This window comes from Macrobrachium nipponense, chromosome 5 (assembly GCF_015104395.2).
Source record: "Macrobrachium nipponense isolate FS-2020 chromosome 5, ASM1510439v2, whole genome shotgun sequence".
In the NCBI taxonomy this organism is placed as follows: domain Eukaryota; kingdom Metazoa; phylum Arthropoda; class Malacostraca; order Decapoda; family Palaemonidae; genus Macrobrachium; species Macrobrachium nipponense.
Genome location: NC_061107.1, coordinates 23664188 through 23684187, shown reverse-complemented (window position 1 = coordinate 23684187; position 20000 = coordinate 23664188). Strand labels below are relative to the sequence as shown.

The 20000-nt window shown below is 36.4% G+C and overlaps 1 protein-coding gene across 2 annotated transcripts in view; it reads right to left on the bottom strand.

Annotated features, from left to right (window-relative positions):
* The window catches only part of LOC135215256 (uncharacterized), a 491173-nt gene extending 482479 nt beyond the window's left edge, over positions 1 to 8694 (bottom strand). For both annotated transcript variants that reach the window (XM_064249786.1, XM_064249787.1), the window contains exon 1: positions 8115 to 8694. In XM_064249786.1, coding sequence (XP_064105856.1) covers positions 8115 to 8203 — 89 coding nt within the window. In that variant the 5' untranslated portion in view covers positions 8204 to 8694. The remainder of the gene's footprint in view (positions 1 to 8114) is intronic.
* Between the last annotated feature and the right edge of the window lie 11306 nt (positions 8695 to 20000).

Below are 20000 nucleotides of genomic sequence, written 5' to 3'. Positions count from 1 at the left end.
GGATATTCAGTTCTGAAGAATCCAGCTGGTGTTCGCTGTTTACTTTCGTGCCAGAATTAAAGAGAATTATGAGTCATAATAACTACATTTAGTTACATCCATGCTAGTTATTTGTTCTAATAAAAACGAATAGCAGCTCAGTGTTAAAGCGACGAAATAAATAGAACGAACATTTGAGACATTTGAATGAAAAACAAAGCACGAATAGAGACAATGACATGAATAAAAAAAAATTGATAAGATAGAAATGGTATAAGAATTAGATATAACCAACTTCGCATCTCTAATTTTAAATGAACAAATGAATATGTATCAAATTTAATTCTGTTTAATACTGTTTTCCTGTTGTTGACACTTTTTGGATATTTCCTAACGAGTGACGCCCCACCCCCGGGTTTTAACCCGGTATACCTTTAACCCGGTATACTTTTGTGGCGTGTTTAGTACAAGACCGTTAGGGGATTTTGGTTGTTTTAACCCGGCATGTATCCAACTTTGTGGCGTGTTTAGTACAAGCCCGTTAGGAGATTTTGCTTGTTTTAACCCGGTATGTATCCAACTTTGTGGCGTGTTTAGTACGAGCCCGTTAGGGGATTTTGCTTGTTTTAACCCGGTATGTATCCAACTTTGTGGCGTGTTTAGTACTAGCCCGTTAGGAGATTTTGCTTGTTTTAACCCGGTATGTATCCAACTTTACGGCATATTTAGTACAAGCCCGTTAGGGGATTTTGCTTATTTTAACCCGGTATGTATCCAACTTTGTGACGTGTTTAGTGCAAGCCCATTAGGGGATTTTGCTTGTTTTAACCCGGTATGTATCCAACTTTGTGGCGTGTTTACTACGAGCCCGTTAGGGGATTTTGCTTATTTTAACCCGGTATGTATCCAACTTTGTGGCGTGTTTAGTACAAGCCCGTTAGGGGATTTTGTTTGTTTTAACCCGGTATGTATCCAACTTTGTGGCGTGTTTAGTACTAGCCCGTTAGGGGATTTTGCTTGTTTTAACCCGGTATGTATCCACCTTTGCGGCATGTTTAGTATAGACCGTTGGGGCCGACCGTAAAAACACATACAGAAGGCTGTAAATATCATAAAAATAATGACCCTAAATAACGATTCCCGAAAAGCCTTGGGGGTCTCTATCTATGAGAGAATACAATTGTGGTTATTTCATATAAAAAAGAAAGCTCAGCTTCAAACAATTAATAACAACTATAAATAGACAAATAAATAACAATAACAAGTAGAGCTATAGGCAATATACAGAGCATCAGTAGTTATATACCTAATTTTCTGCAATTTTCTAAAATCAATATAAAGTGGTAAGGAACGCTCATATTTCATAATGAATATAGAGCTATAACGCATTTTTAAATAAAAAATTAAGAAAAATGTCTAACGGGTGATACTAATACATAATAACATACAAGTCAGTGATATACAGAGAGATTTGTCCCAAACTAACGATCAGGGCAACTCAAAACGACTTTAATCGTGTTCATTTCAAGATCGAAACCTTTTGAAGGGGAAAAAAATATCCGCAAATACGTAAATAAAATTAACCAAGATTATACATAAATACGCGGGATCGCACATCCCTTCCCGCAAAATACACACATACAGATACATGCATATATATATATATATATATATATATAATATATATATATATATATATATATATGTATATATATATATATATATATATTATATATATATATATATATATATATATATATATATATATATATATAATATATACCCATTATCTCTCAACTACATAATTTTTTTACCTTCCATTCATACATTCATTTATATATTTCTAAATGAGGCTGCCAACCCCTTGTTGGAAACAGAAATACATAATTGCATTGCTAATGATCCTGGATGTATACTGCGCCCCCGCAAAAATGATGCATGCTCTCATAAACGGGTACTGGCGGGTTATCTGTTTATCGTGCAATCGTAACGTTATCCAAATGGAAATCTGCTGTAAAATAATAATTAAACTGCCATAATAATAAGTCACTCGACAAAGGGTCCGTCCGCCGTTTCGTTACATGAAAAAGGAGAATGGATTTTACTTCCGCAGAATCGGATATATTCTACTATTTATATACTTTCAATGATTTCACATATGATATGCATAATGTTACTCAGCGTTGTACTGTGAATGTTTGTAATTTACTATAAATGCTAATGAAATATTTCATGAAAGAGGGTTTACGAAATCCGACATCCTTACAAGTTAATACACACTACGAATTTAGGCATAAATTTTACATGTAAAGTACTTAGCGGATAGAGACTGAGTTTGCAATAAAAGTGATATAATTTCTAGCGTATGAAAAACTATAAAACCATTAAATCTTCAAACATCTATTGTAAGTGAGAGAAGAGAGAGGAGAAAAGAAGAGAGAGAGAAGACAGAGAGAGAGAGAGAGAGAGAGAGAGAGAGAGAGAGAGAGAGAGAGAGAGAGAGAGAGAGAGAGAGAGAAATGCAATTCTTAAAAAAACTTTAAACATACGTATGTCTCACAACATTATGTGACGGATAAAATTTATTATTATTATTATTATTATTATCATTATTATATTGCGCCAATATAAGTAGATCCTAATAAGGAAGAAATACAACGGCTGAACGAGCAGATAAGTTAAAAGATCAATGAATATACTATAAATAAATACATAGAATCTATGATATGTTTTAGGAGCGCAATTTTAACTCGCGTTTATTCATGCAATATTTATAGAATATAAATCCTAGCGTAATGGAGAATTAAAAATAGTTTATTCACCTTACAGGTTAATTAAAAGTATAACAATAAATAAAATGGAACTGCTGTCTTACGTCCCAAGAATAATCGAACTCAGAGTATCCGAATAACAAGATAAAGATGGTTCTTAACAGTCAATTCCACTGATAACACAAGAAAAATAATTATATATATATATATATATATATATATATATATATATATATATATATATATATATATATATATATTTATGTGTGTGCATGTACGTAGTTACATTTTTTTATATAGCATATTTATACGTAAATATAAATACACATGAATACACACACACACAAAAATATAATTACACATTTAAATATACCATATTATATATAGTAATATTATATATATATATATATATATATATATATATATATACATACATATATATTAATAAATAAAATATATAAATATATATATATATATATATATATATATCTATATAGTATATTTATATATATAATATATAATATATTATATTATATATATATTATATATATATATATAATATATATATATCATACTCTCAAAACTTGACAATAATCTTTTTCATTCAATTACCATTACACTCACTAAATACAAAATTAATACTTTAAAAAAACATTCCAAGTCCCCAGAAAGGTCAGAAAACTTTCGCAAACCCTTAAGAGAAAAAGTCCCCCACCCGAATTTTAAGAGGGGGCGAAATGACGTGACCGAATCCACCCCCCCCCCCCCCCCCCCCCCAAACCCCCCCTTCTAAAAACGGAAGATTCGGAGGTGCCTTCTGACTGGCGTGTGTAGGAGTACTTATTCAATTTGATTTATTGCTTGTAAATTATTCCATTGAAGAAAGAGCGTTTTTGGAAAATTCTCTATTTTAGCTCTTGACGAATAATAAGTAATAATAATAATAATAATAATAATAATAATAATAATAATAATAATAATAAATAATAATAATGCCTATGTTTGTAACTTTTAATAACAATAATAATACTAATAATAATTATAATAATAATAATAATATAATAAGAATTAATAGAAACAATAACCAATTTAATAGCCATTAATGTTTTGTACTTTCATACAAATAATAATAATAATAATAATAATAATAATAATAATAATAATGTCTGATATTATCATATTATCAAACGTATTGACTTTAAAATTTGAAATAATAATAATAATAATAATAATAATAATAATAATAATAATAATAATAATAATAATAATAACAACAACAACCAGTTTACTTTTATCACATTGTCATACTAATTGACTTAAATTTGTCTAAGATGAATCCAGTTCAACGTAACATTCATTTATTATTTTGGGAAATATATAAGAAATTTTTTTTTAAAAACCCAACAAACGAAAATTAAAAGCGAAATGAACTGAACATCAGTAATTCAGTTCACCAATAATTGTTTTTATTTTTCATTTTTTTCCCCCATCCAAAAATGGCCCGGGCATAAAAATCGCTTTTCAATCCAACCAAATTACAATTTTTCCGCTTCATTGCCAGTTCGCTGTCTCTCGTGTCCGTGAATCCTTGTGCCCTTGGGTCCGTCGTGTCCTTCGTGACATCAGAGACATAAATATATAGACTATTAGCTTTCGTTGATAGACTCGCCAATTGCGTGAATGTCTCGTAAAGATATATTGCTTCAGTCACGGTCCTCTCTCTCTCTCTCTCTCTCTCTCCCTTTATCAGCATGCGGTCGCATCAAAGGTAAAGGACCCTTCGCTGGCATCCTTCGGCAGCAGGAATATTCCCGAATTGTTGGTCGAGGATTCGACTTCGAGACTATGTGTGTTTGAGGGTCAGGATACGAGGGAAGGCGGAGACATAATTACTATTATATGCATACTATGTGAATATTAGGAGATACGCAAAAACAGAGAGACAAAAAAATAATGTTTTTTAAATGTTAGAATAAGAGGAGATGGGCCAAAATATATATGTGTATGTAGAGACAACAGAGTATATGAATAAAAAGAGATAAGAAACAGGAGGCAAACATGAATAATGGAAGATTTTAATTGTATGATTAATATTCCATGAATGCTATAGGCCTAAAGTCAAAAGAAATAATGCTAGATTTCATTTTCGTGAATTCAGACAAAAATACTAATTCTTCATACAAACGACAAATTTCGAAACGACCACCTAAGACTTTTATACAAGAAAGCGATATGAATAATATAGGAATGATATACGTAGATAAACTTCAATATCAGAAGATATAAACTTGGTACTAAAACAAAGCTTTACAAACTTACACGCTATATCTACTGTAAGTGTAATTTAAACTAGTTTAAATTGAAGATCATATTAGGGATATAGGAATTCATTAGTTCCTCCAAGTCTTCTGGGCCCAATGAACTTACTTCCTTCAAAAAAGCGGTTTTATCGCTTCTAATAAATTTACATTTTATCGCCAATTACTGATAAATACATACACATATCTATGCATGTGTGCAGTCACAAATATTAAACCGCAAATATCATTTCGTTATACCTTGGGAATAACTTACACTTAGGAAATTATAACTGATAATTTCCCTTCGGGCGCAAGTCATTCTCATAATACAGTGAATTTGATATTAAAAGATATCTGTTGCTAAATTCTTGTTTTAAAAAAAGAAGCACGCGTGTATAATTGAATATATATATATATATATATATATATATATATATATATATATATATATATATATATATATATATATATATATATATATATATATATATAATATATATATATATGCGTGTGCCTGTGTATATGACATAGAGTCATAGACTATTAATTACCCAGATGAAGAGAATGAGTACAACCCAAAATTATACACAAGGATAAACAACACCTCACTTAGGAGATTTCGTGTAATGATTCTGTGTGTGTGTGTAAAGCACTCGTTCAAATATCTGTAATCATCAGGAGATCATTCTAAACATAGGTAACACTACTCTCTCTCTCTCTCTCCTAAATACCGTCTGATCTCTGCTATGTCACCAGGTAATCAAGGGTCATTTTCGCACTTTCGTTGCGTCATCGCCTTCTGCTGCGTCAGCTATCTGGAGTTTTTTTTTTTTTTTTTTTTTTTTTTTTTCTTATTTTTTTTTTTTGGAGAGTGGGTGAAGACTGAGAATTTCTCTTCTGTATATTTTCTGTTTGCTACTAGTGAGTTACCGTTTTTTTTCTCTCTCTCTCTTTTTTTTCTGATATACATGTCTTTTATAAAGGCTAGATTAAATCTGGTTGCATAAGCGCGATATTTAGGTGTAATATTTAAATCCAAATGGAAATTTCCCTAACTCTCCCTCCTTCCCCTACTCCTCTCTCTCCTCTTTCTCTCTCTCCCCTCACCTCTCTTCTCTCTCTTCTCTCTATCTCTCTCTCTCTCTCTCTCTTTTTAAAAAAATTTTCTTTTGTTTTTCTAATATACACGCCTTTTATAAAGACTAGATTAAATTTGGTTGCAAGAGCGCGATATTTAGGTGCAGTATTTAAAATCCAAATTAAATTTCCCTTACCCTTCTTTCACACCCTACACTCTCTCTCTCTCTCTCTCTCTCTCGACGCTATCTGTCTTCCGAGAGCTTGTGAAAGCAGCCAGACAACTAGAGAGAGAGAGAGAGAGATGTCACACGATCCCCAACCTCCAGCAGCGTCGCCGTCGGTGTCCCGCTCGTCGTCGTAATCGTCGTCCTAGGGATGACGTCGCCGAGGACGAGCGAAAACGACCGCAAGCGACGTTGCGGTAGGTGACGGAAGGAAATTGCCGGAAGCAGCGAGGCAAAAGGGGGTGGTGGGGGGGATCCTCTTCATGTTGCGGACGGGAAAGCCGCCGCTCCTGCTACTGTGGTGCGGACGGGAGCAGCAGCATCGTCGCCATCACCATCCGGGCAGGGTGAATGAATATGCGTATGCATGTAAGCGTGCATGCCCTTATCACTCACACCGCTGACCAGTCGCCGCCATGCACGCACGTAAGTGAGGACAGAATGTGCGTGCGACAACTTGTGCGTGCACGAGCGGGCCCGCATGCGAACACGAAACGGCCGCAGATAACTGTGCGGTCACGCCAACCCTTTAAAACAAGTACAGTACTTCTCTTTCGAGGGGAAAAAAAAAAAAAGTTCACACACAAGAAAAACAAAGCTTCTTCTTCTGAGGTTTTATTCATCTCCCGAAACGAAACATCTTCGGGATTACCGTCCGGTTCATCAGCGAAAGGCCCGGCTCTCGTTTTGGCTTCCTGTCCTTCGCAAATCCTGCTCTTTGGCATTTTTTGTGCTGAGACATACTTAGAGAGAGAGAGAGAGAGAGATGCGATGAACCTCACTGCAAATATCTGCAACGCTCAGCGATAGCTGTTACCACTGAAGTGCTCTATTTTCAGACATTTTTACCGATGTCAAATAAACATGTATTCCACTCGAAGAGACATATTATACCGCACTTATCTTTAATAACTCAACTAACGCATTTTCCACACGGATGAGAAATGCAATTTCTGTTGCAAAATTTTGGTAAGATTAAAATGCTCCATATTTTCAGAATCTAAGATTTTCAGAATCTAAGACTTTTTTTTTTTTTAACTAGGATCAATAATTGTACAATTAATTGCAGCTCAACTCCATATTTATTGATCAGTTTTTTTTATTAGAAAGATATGCTTGATGATGAGGTTGAAAATAATCACATACCATAAATGGGTTATAAGTTTCATAGTTAACTAGACTTGTTTCTTTGCCGATCACAGGTGACATATACGTATACACAAGAGCGACAGACAGACTCATCGATTCATTAAAATTCATTCCATTCATTATAAGGCGGTGACACCTGTCCACACGAATAATTACTGAAGCGCTGATGAGTTCTCATTTCGCGACAAATCACTTAGGTGACCGAGAGCAGAAGTAAATGGAAATCTCTGGTAGGAGGTCTTGTCGAAGCCTTTGAAATGTAGGGCTTTCGTGGAAGGACTTTTGAGGTTTTACGCATATCTAAGGAAAAACGGCATGGGGGGGTGGGGGTGAGGGGTGGGGAGGGTGCAATAGGCCTTAGAATCTATACGCCGCAATTCTTCTTGATGTCTTTATGCTTTTTGTCCTCTAGAACTTTATGTAATTGTGTCGAAAGAAGGTCTCGTGTGTATGTCCGTGTCTTTTATAGAGGAATGCGGTAGAAGAACCACCTCTAGATTGCAACACCAACACGGCAATTTAAAAAAAAAAAAATCCTAAGCATCCTTCCTAACTCCTAAGGTGAATCGTGGAGAGCGACTCGCCCGTCGGAGTATCCATCCCTTCCTTACCTTTTCCCGTTGCGTCGCCTTCTCTTGGTAGCGTACACTGTTCCTAAGGCGTTCATATTGGTGGCTGGCGTATTCTGTTGGCTCAGCATAGTGGAAGCAACGACATGTGTGCCGGAGGAAGGGTTTGTTTGCTAAGGGAAACCCAAAATAAATAAAACTTTGTGAACGATAATTTTGATTATTTTTTTTCCTTACGAGAATGACAAACGGGAAAACTCACACTTGGCACTGCTCTCCGCGTCACGCCGTTCGACACTTTTGCCTCACACTCACAATCGACACTTCTTTTTTTTTCTCTCTCTTTTTTTTCCTTTACATATAATTTTCTGAAATGGAATAACTGCACAGGATTACGAGCAGAACCCTTTCGACACCGTGCTACACTTCATGATCTAAGGTACACACTGTAACACCCCGAGCGGCGGCCTTCTTCCTCCTCCTCTTCGCGGGCTATTCACGCGCAGGACGATCATACGGAGTGCCTGGTCGCACTGCAACGACGACACATACCATAGGACACGTTGCACTCCGGTGCCACTAAACCACAAGAAGGCGCCGCCACACTACACCGTACACCTTCCCGCGCACACCCACGAGTCGCTTGTTTTGTTTTTACGCGGCAGCCTGAATGGCAGCCTGGCGTGAGTGCGTGCGTCAGTGCGTCCCCGCTAGCCCCGCCCACCGACGTCGGCCGTCCAATCGCCGCCGAGGGAGCCGCTCTTTAACCCGCCCGACTCTGCGGGCCGCGAGTAGCCGTCGCCAGCACCAACATGGCGGACAGGCAGAAGGCTGCTGCCGCCGAGGTCGCCAGTGTGTTTCCCAACACATCCGTAGGAAGGAGGAATCGTGCGTCATGGACCTTTTTCAGTGATCGATAAGACATTCAGTGCGTCAATCGTTGTCAAACGAAGCCCCGGAGAGTCAACTGTGCCTCGACACGACGCAAAGAAAAGGAACTGCCCGCGACGGATGGCCAGGTAAGCGACGACGAGCGCAGGTATCCGCAGCTAAATTAGCCGTGTGGCATTCGCTTCGTATTTGTGAGTACGTGTGCGAGAGAGAGAGAGTGAGAGTATCGACGCGCTCTCCTTCTGCGGACAGATAGCATCACTCGCAGGTCATTTAGAAACCGCTAATGAATTGCTTTTGGCCTAAAAGTAAAGATGAGAAGTGACGGAGTTCGACGGGGAGCCTCCTCGTCGTCGATAGGCGACGATTGCGTCGGGATTCTCCTGACGGTGAAGTGGGAGGAGAGGATTCATGCCTGGATGCGCACACGCGAGCGCTCACACACACACAGACACACTCAAACGCATCTTTTGCATCTCTGCGTGCACTTACTTCCATTTATGTTAATGATGAGTCGCCGTCACTATTATCCCAGATTAAGTATCGAAAATAATGAGGTTAATCTAATTCACATCTATGATTTTTTTTATCATTACCGCTGAAATTTATTAAGCTAAATAAGACCCTTTCAATGAAATTCGAGGATAGTAAAGCTTGCAAGTAACTTCAGATCGCGTTCACGAATATTTACAAACATCCTTTATAAGAATTTAAAAATGTCAGATGTCCTGTTAATATACATCTGGGAGACATCAAATCTGTAGGGATGAGGGTCTTTAGATTTTTAAATAAAAGCATTGGAGCCTGTGGATAATGTATAGAAGGTTTTGTAGAAATTGTAGAATGTACTAATATTTCTTGAGCACTATAAACAAAGAAATAACAGCTATAAGACATGTAGGGATCAGCTAAATTTACAATAGAGACGATCTACGGAAAAAAAATATAAATATCTTACAGAATCTGCGCTAAACTAAAACAGTACAGACCTTTGAAAATTACAGACATATTAGGAAGCCTTGCAGAAAACTGTAGATATGAAGGAGAACCTGTAGAAACACACAGACACACTCCAGACTTGCATATGATTACTATCGTATGAGTACTTACGTGTAGGAAGACCTGTAGAAATCTACAGACACGAAGAACTCCTTATAAAAGTCAGTAGACACCGAAAGTTATGGTGGGCAGTTTCATTTACCTTTAAGGCGAACCTGCAGACACTGAAAGACATTTGAGAGGGTCCATAAAAACCCTACAGACATGGAAGATGACCTACAGAGAGCCACATACGTATTTGTTATAACCTTTAAAGTCTACAGACATGTAAGATGAATAAGATAATAGGCATGAAAGAGGGTATATAGAAATCTGACACATAGACTACCTGTAGAAAACAAAGGACCTGCAGAAAAAGAAAGAGGTACAGTAAAGATCTGTAGAGATCTACAAACGTGCAAAAATACCTCAAGGTAGCGAGCGATATGTTTGTTTCATGATTAATATAATTTCCATTAGCTGTATTTCATTAGAAAAATTGCACATTTCTCCTAGGTGACTGTACTCGTCATGTTAGTGCTTCCTACTCGCTTCAGAGAAAGTCAGTATCCTCACTGCAAAATCAAAAAAGAGTCTCTCTGGATTTGCTATAGGTATCAATAAAAGGTCGAGAAAGGCTGAATGGTTGCCAAAAGCATGTACTCCTTGCTTAATTTGTTTGGTTGAATGAATTGTCAGAGTCATTTTAACTTTGTATTAGGTTAGGTTAGGATTTTACTAATACGGTCTTGTTTCTCTTTTCTTCTTCATGTTACTTACAGCATTTTATTATATCGGACTTTGCTGGGAGACTACTTGATCTTTTTGGTTAATCCACGCGAATGAACAGTAGGCACGTTCTGAATAATAATAATAATAATAATAATGATAATGATATGTCCTGTTAAACAGGATGGATGCAGCCATTCATTTTGATAACGCATGCTTAAGAGAGGTTCTACATCCTTCTAAAAAAGATAAAATAATAATAATAATAATAATAATAAATAATAATAATAATAATAATAATAATAATAATAACAACAACAATAATAATCAGTGGTCTGGATCTTGAATAACTTGAACTTAGCAACAGAATTTTACTATATTATATATAATATATATATATATATATATATATTATATCTATATATATATATATAAATATATATATATATATATATATATATATATATATATATATTGCCCCTTTGAATAATCAATAATTTCAGGATGACATTTGCAATAACTTTCCATTGCATACTGGGTAATCTATAAAATCCCACTGGAGAAATTTTAAATAACAATTGGTTAGATATGTACTTGTATTTTGGCGTCTGTAAATAATTATATATAAAATATTACATTATGTTACAGGGCCCCAAAGATACTTCTTACTCCAGCCTTCTATTTTTTTTTATTTCACACAATAAAATTTGTTAGCAAATGGCTCCCTATGCCAAATCAATGGCCTTATGACGTGGACCACAATTTGCTTGAATTTACTAAAAAAAATAGATAAGCAATAATGTAAGTAATCGCTTTTTCAAGTCTTTTCATTGTTTTCGTCTTGTTTTTCCTGTCATCAGCAATCAGAAAATGACTAAACATTGTAAATAAAATAGAGGGAATGAACACTAATACTTTGTTTACGACTTTCTTTATAGATTGACGTCGTCAAATATTCATTTCACTTGCTGTAGGGTTCTGAGTATGGAATTTTGATAATAAATGCATTCTGCATAAGGCGCTTCCTTAAATCCCAACTGAAATACCTTTTCAGTGCATTCTTATTTAATGTTACTGAGATTTAATTACGAGTTTTTCAGTCTCAGTTTCGTTCCGGCAAAAAAGAAAGACACCTGCATATGCTTTAACTATACATATAGAGGCACATTTACATATATATCTAAATAGCAAGTTAATACTAATGTAGACGAGCACAGTCAACGTAGAATCATTACGACCTGATTATTTTGTGGGAGTTGGATTATGTTTGACATTTTAAAATAGGTGAAAATCGTTTTCTTAAAACCTTCCGTTTTTGAGAACACATAAATTTATCACGAACGCACGAGTTTATCTACCTCGAAAAATTAAAAATAAATCTCTGCACTTTCTACTTTCATTGAAGAAGGAAAAATGTTTAAAATAAGTCGTAAAATAAAAGTGATAGTTGATTTTTACTGATACTGCCAAAGAACATTTATCCCTGCTGTAACTTGGTTGTTATCATGATTGTTGGTGTTGTTGATATTGTTGTTATTGTCGATGTTGTTGTTGCTGTTTGTTATCATTACAACTTGGGTAATACCAGTACTAAATCTCATAAAGAAATGAATCGAAAATAAGGGATATAATTAATAATAATAATGATGATAATAATAATGGAGAAACACATCCACATTTGTGTAATTGAACATATATTTAAATTTAAAACTGTAAATTTGAATATATGTACATTTACATAACTGTGGATTTGTTTCTCCAATTGCAGACTCGTGCTACTATGAGGATTTTTTTAATAATAATAAAAATAATAATAATAATAATAATAAGAAGAAGAAGAAGACTGTCCTCCTCCAGTTTTGTACAAATGGGAACAAAACCCTCGGAAAATGATTGAAAATTAATTAAAAAGTATATATCAAGGGACGTCCCCGAAGTAAACATTACACAATGGATCTAGAGGCGCTTAACGAATTTCTGTAGTAAGAAACATGGTTTTATCGAAAATGGCCGAGGAGCATATCTTCCAGAGATAGTGCAGGAGTTATCCTAGATCCTGATTCCCGCTGCCTGGAAAAGGAAAACCTTCTGCGAACAATTCTGCACAAAATATAAAGGTCTTTGGATGTTGCTGATACCCACTCTGGAATATACGAGGGTTCCAGCTATGGCAGAACGAATGGTCTGATGCACTCTGTCAACAAAACTATCTTCGTGTGAAAGATGTTCACTTTTCAGGTACGTTACGTTTTGAAAAGTGCTCCCGAAAAGTAACTTTGATGGCGAGGGCAATTCAGTTTTGTTATGCATTCAGGATAACACTTTATGCGAAATCTGAAAATCAATTATTTACTCAACTTGAGATCTCGGTTACTGAGAAAACAGAACTCAGACATAAAAGCGAATACATCAGCAGTCACTTGAATGCTTAGTTTGCTACTTACTTCTTTTCTTCCTCCTGCACGCTCTGGATTCCACCTCCATTTCCTTCGGAATTCTGTTCCACCTTTCCCGTTCGAATACCTTTTCATTTTCCCTTCAGATTTTTGTAAGCAAAGGGCACCGAGTAGCCATCCCACTGAGCTCCTCCTGTGAAGAAAAAGAACAAGCCTCGTGACTTTGTTCCCGAATTCCGATACGAAAAAGTTGATGTCACTTAATTGGTAACATAAAAATGTCCAGTCACTCCTATTGTCTGAGATATACTTGCGAAAATATACATCCTTCGTCTACGAAGAAAAATTGTCTGTTATTGATGCAACAAAACATACACAAAATTACCCAGTTATGTATATTACTCATTTACGAATTGTTTTTGTTAATGTTATAAGTACATAACAACACACAGCGGTCAGTAAGCTTTATTTCTAAAGCAGTAATTATCCATGTATCTTAAAAATTTTACCTTAGTTTTAAAGAGAAGGGGCGATCGTCTAAGGTCGTTTATAGATAGTTATACAAACATAAGCACAACGACTATGATGATTTTAACGGTATTTTTCAGCAAGTAAGAAAAATCACGTCTTGTCATTTCCTATGCAATGACCGTGCAATGGCATGTTTTGTGTTTCAACCTTAAATTGTGAGTGGCATGGTGACCTCCATCGACGAGTCATGGGGAATCACAGATGACGTAATTTTTGTAGGAATCTGTGGACGAGTTTACCAGGTGATGTACCACCGGGGTAGTGCCATCAGTGCACCTAATGGGGTGCACTGTAGGTATTATAAAAGCTTCTTTGCAGCGTCCCTTCGGCCCCTAGCTGCGCCCCCTTTCATTCTTTTCATTGTACCTCCATTCATATCATATTTCTTCCTTCTTGCTATATCTACTCTCTCCTAACAATGATTTCATAGTTCAACAGCGAGGTTTTCCTCCTGTTATATCTTTCAATCTAACCTACCTACTCTACTTTCCTTTCCAGCGCTAAATTCAATATTACATTCCCTTAAATACCAGGTGATGTATATATTTATATCTGTATGAATGTGCTTGATGGACAAACAAACCCACGGTTATGTAACTGTACAAATGCATTTACGTATAAAACTGCAAACAGAGAGCTGTCGAGAATCTGTATAGTTTTATTTTAAACTATTTTTAGTTATATAACCGTGGATTTTTTTTCTCCCTTTTAAGGCTCGTGCTACTATGAATATTTTTTTTAATGTGTTTGATATTACTATCGTCTCTTATTACGACATAAGCACTGCACTCTCTCATAAACACACACACACGCACGCATTAATGACATGTAGCGTGCCCATACAATAAAAAACAAAGGGAAACTAAAGTATTCGGTTACTGGCGATCTTTTTTCCTCACTTCAGACAACCTTAGATATCCACAGATATTCTGACGCCCATGAAAAGATGTTCTAGGTCTAGCTTTTTGTGAAACTGCAAAATGTAATTCCATTTGCTTCATGACTTTGTCTTCGAAGTACCATGGACAGAGAGAGATGGTCTTTGGAGACGAGTTGGTCTTATTAAGGTCATTGTTTTTATCATCTTTCAAAATGCGGACAGTTATCTCAAGGGACAGAATTGAATCTGCATTCTCTCTCTTAGAAACTTCAATCGAACCTGACCCCTACGAAAAAAGGAAAACAGAAAGATGGAGATGTAAATTAGGAAATAAAAAAAAAAAAAATGAACAAATACATATGTACATAGTGAAGCATCAATGGAGATAAGCGAGCACCAAACTACCACAACAAAAACTACGGCAGTGTTATCTTAAATTAATTTTGATCCTTACGAATCAAATACCACAATCACGAGGTAATGAACAAATGTCACATACATGATAACGGTATATATATATACACTCCACCGACTGTAACAAACATCACCTACATCTGCTTTAAATCAGCCACTTCACATCATGAATGGAATGTTGGTGATGTGTCATCAGTGTTTTCTTTTATTCGGTTGTAATCAGGAACCAACTACGAAGTTCTTTAAGAAACCTTGACAAAATCATTAGGACACTGTGAATGAACAGTAAAACCTGCTCCAAGAGATAAGTGAGCACACGATGTCTCCCCGGATGGGCTATTAAGTCTGACATCCTAATCCTTGTAACTCCTTGTAACTATCCGGCTGGGCAATGGAACTCTTCTAGCTCCTGAATCTCTCTCTCTCTCTCAAAAGAAAAAAAAAAAAATCTGGCCCTACTTTGAGAGATGATCGAGTTGGCTATCACACACACACACACACACACACACACAAACATCTCTAATATTTCGCTTTCATTGTATGGTTTCCAAGCGCATCATTGGCTTGGTCGGTACGGTGTTGGCGTGCCACCTCAGTGGCCACGAGTTCGATTCTCGGGCATTCCATTGAGGTGTGAGAGATGTGTATTTCTGGTGATAGAAGTTCACTCTCGACGTGGTTCGGAAGTCACGTAAAGCCGTTATTGGTCCTGTTGCTGAATAACCACTGGTTCCATGCAACGTTAAAACACCATACAAACAAACATTGTATGGTTTCCTTGTTGTAGCTCAAACATCTATCTACATGCACAGAAGCTCGTTAATGTGGTCAGGGTTTCCAATGAGTGCAACTTCTCAAAAAAATGTCTTCTCTGCAAATGTATCTTATTTTAAGCATAAAAAATCTTTTCGGTTTTAGTCGTTTCACTCTCTGTTTGAAAGGTTGATAAATATTTAGAGTGCTTATCCCTCAACTACTATTTACTGAGTTGTTCTGATGATTTTACCTGTAACTCTGCATACCTTCCCTTGCCCTAATTTTATTCTAGAGGAATGTTTGCTAGTTACGAACATAAAAAATTCAAAAATTACAACCACAGTAATGATTGTTATTATTACAATCATAATAATAATATGATATTCAAGATTTTTAAAATATTTTAACTGTTTAATTTTTTTCAAATTAATACTGATTCAACTATCGAATGGAAGGAACGCTCCTGACTAGAAAACCCGAAATGAACTCTGGAACACTGACGAAAAATTTTGTGGATTTTTTTTTATTCGGTTTCCGTGGCGTTTGCACTGTATAGATATAAGTAGCCATTTAAAAAGTTCGTTTTTTTATCGCATTCCTATTGTGTTTCCGGTTTCGAACTACCTTCGAACCGGTCGAAGTTACTGAGAGCTAACCCGAGAGTGTTTTTGCATTGTTCAAGCAATTCTGATAACTCTGGACGCAATTTTTTTGCTACAAGATTATGGATCGCTTCCGATTTTGGTGAAATTGAACATCACTGAGTGTATATTACGATCTAAATCTAAGATCAATCTATTTAGTGATTTTCTTGATTTTTAATATTTCTGTAAAAGACACTTTTTGCAAATTGGTATGTTGATCATCCACCCTCCAACCATCAAACATAGCAAATTTCAGCCCTGTAGCCTCAGTAGTTTTGACTTTATTTGAGGTTAAGGTTAGCTCCGATCGTGCGTCTGGCACCGCTATAGGTGCCAACAACACAGGCCACCAGTGGGCCGTGGCTGAAAGTTTGATGGGACGCGGCTGCGAGTTTCATGGGCCGTGACTATATAAGCCACAGAATATGGATTTGTAATAACGACAGAATCCCAAAGAGAAACTGAAGTGAATTTTTTTGCAAAGAGGAATATCGTTATTACATCCCACGGTACTTAAAGTCCTCAGCGGTGCGTTCAAGAGGCAAGATCTCATTAGGCTCTGACATACAGAAGCTAACGGTCGGAGAACTAATTAATAAGTGACATAAATAATCAGTGTTAGGATCGTTACTGCTACTGCCACTACTGTTGGTTTTATTTGCTGCAGCTGCTATTTAATTGAGAGAGAGAGAGAGGACCTATTTCTATAGAGTTGGTACAGCTATTGCCTGTATGATATTATCTGCATGTTTCAATGTCGAGGCCATGTTAGATTCTGCAAAAGCAGACACTACTTTCAGTATATGCAGCAAAGAAGCCGTTTATATACCCTTCTTACACTCCATTACATCCTTTTCTCCTTTAAAATGCACCCAAAGGCAAGTGAATATGCGTGCCATAAATCAGCATGTTCCTGACGGCAAGCTACTTAAATTCCATCTACCTTGTTGCTAAGTTCTCGTTTCATTTTATAGGTATTATTTTGGATATTCCCCTTTACAGCTCCTAGCAGTGTGCCACCTCGAACAGTTCTTGAGTCGCGCTGTACACTCCACAGATTATGATGAAGTCTCAGACTCAAGCGGACATGGTTCATTGGTACCTTTTGTAGTATGGACCCTTCTGCAGTTTTCTTTCTTCACATCTTCAGCTGAAAACCCTTTTGGACAGAGTCAACGGGCGATAAACCCAACAGGGCTCCAAAGGGAAGTCAGCCTGCAGAGAAAGACAAGCTATAGAAAAAGGTGATAAATAAATCAATAAGAGGGAATAGACAATAAAACCGATATACCCGAACTTCAGGAGACGTCAACAGAAAGCAAAAATGAATTTGCTCCTCGCTTGAATATTTGGAGATCAGATGATTCCACAATTCGCTAGGCGGGACTATTCTACATTTTAGATGTAGCCAAGATGAAATTCCTGGCAACTGAGTAGTATCAAACCCGATGCTTGAAAAGGACACACTGTTTGAGGCAGCAAAGTGCATAGTGCTTCTTAAATCATTCAACCTTGGACACTACCATTAGGCAGACTTTTGTAACATCTAAGCTGGAATTCTTATCAAAAAACGTTTTCCTTTTTTCACTCTAACCGAGCGGGATTTGAATAGCTCTTATCAGCCTCGGTCATTGCACTTAATGAAAAATGTTATTTTTATATGCAATAGGTTTTGCACTGCATAGCAATGTTGAATATTCTAAGAAAGAGGGAGGCTAGGTTTAATAAGAAACCATTGACGGTAAGAGGTGAACGGTAGGAAAAGTCACAGAATAAGAAAACTTTTATTTAAAATTTTACTTCTTATGCTGAAGGTTTAGGTATATTAGTAGGGACAGATCTTAGAAGAGTTGAGTCCATAAAAAAATATCCTACAACTGAATGAAAACAATATGAGATCTCTATATGTTTTTATCAACCAGATCATTACCACCAATCTCTGAGTGGTTTATATCACTCTTGCCTTGGACGAAAGCTGTAGACAAGGCTAGTTGATAGCTTTTACCATTATCATCATTATACCTTTGTTTACTCAAATTATTCAAAACATTACAATTTTATTCACACTCACAAAGACCTAAATGAATCATAAGCCCCATATTCCATACACGAATCAGCCGGGAGATTTTGAAAGAACGGACTTCTGTAGTCCATCCATGATTGACAGATGAGAATATGTATGGGTGTAATAAACTGTATTTACGTATTACTGGCGCCACGTCTCTTTGATGTCCAATCATTGAATACAAAATAATATACATTCGTAATCTGCATATGAGTACGTATGTAAATATGAGAATACTTTTATTGTGTTTACCTCTCACTATTAAATAGTTTATACATAAAAACAATAAGCTTTACACAAATGCAATATATTTGTGAATGTACTGGTGAATGGTGTTATAAATGTAATTGTGCTTCATCCGTATGACACACACAGACACACACACAAACATAACATATATATATATATATATATATATATATATATATATATATATATATATAATATATATATATATATATATTTTTTTTTCTCAGTAGCCAAATTCTTCCTCACACTTCCTTGTATATCTAGATTTTTTTTCTTTTTTTTTTTTTTGCGCGAGACGACAGCGGTCGCGGTGAATTTATAATACTGTTTGTTTAGCGATAATTACTGTGATTTGCCATTTGGGCGCATTAATTACCGCCGCAGTTGCCTTTGTTTTGGCGATGCTTGTAATTTGCTCCAACACGCACTCGCGGCTTCCGATAATGAGCTTGTAGCAGTTGTTAACGACCGCTGTCTCAGCGGCGCGACTTAACCATTACCTGGCGACTGACACAGCCGCGGGAATCTGATACGCGCCAAATGATGTTGCATTTTTGTTGGCGCGCTTACGGTGGGTGCGACTGAGGTTTTCCCGCAGGGGTCACAAGGGCGCTTCAATTCTAAGGCGTTCGGTCCAGTGCGCGTGCGTGCGTGTATGTAAGTGTGTGTGTCTTTGAGAAAGAGAGATAGAGAGAGTCATACCCTTGGCCAAATGTACGTGAGAGAGAGAGAGAGAGAGAGAGAATGTCATAACCTAGGCCAAATGAGAGTGAGAGAGAGAGAGTCATAGCATAGGCCAAATAAGAGAGAGAGAGAGAGACCTTACCTTACCTTACAGACCTTACATCTTTTCGGGTTGCCCCCGGTCCCTCAGTGTGAAGCATCTCTAATGTCTACCAGAGAATTGCTAATGCATCTTCCGGTATATTAAGCATCTTCCAGAGAGAGAGAGAAAGAGAGAGAGAGAGTCATAGCATAGACCAAATGAGAGAGAGAGAGAGAGAGAGTGTGTCATAGCCTAGGCCGACGTAACTGACCACATCCTAAAATCAAGGTCGCAGTTCTCTCTCACGGCACCTCACATTACTGGAACCGAGAGTATGCTAATTTCAATTTATTTTCCTTCAGTATTTCTGACCTTTTAATTGATGTTGAGAGGGATTATTCAGACTTACTTTTACTCAATTTTACAATCTATTTGATGATGTAGTTTTGTTTTGACGGTGGAGTACGTCAACATGTTTCATCTTCGTGACTGAAAAGAATCCAGGCTACCAATTAATAAATCAATATATATATATATATATATATATATATATATATATATATATATAT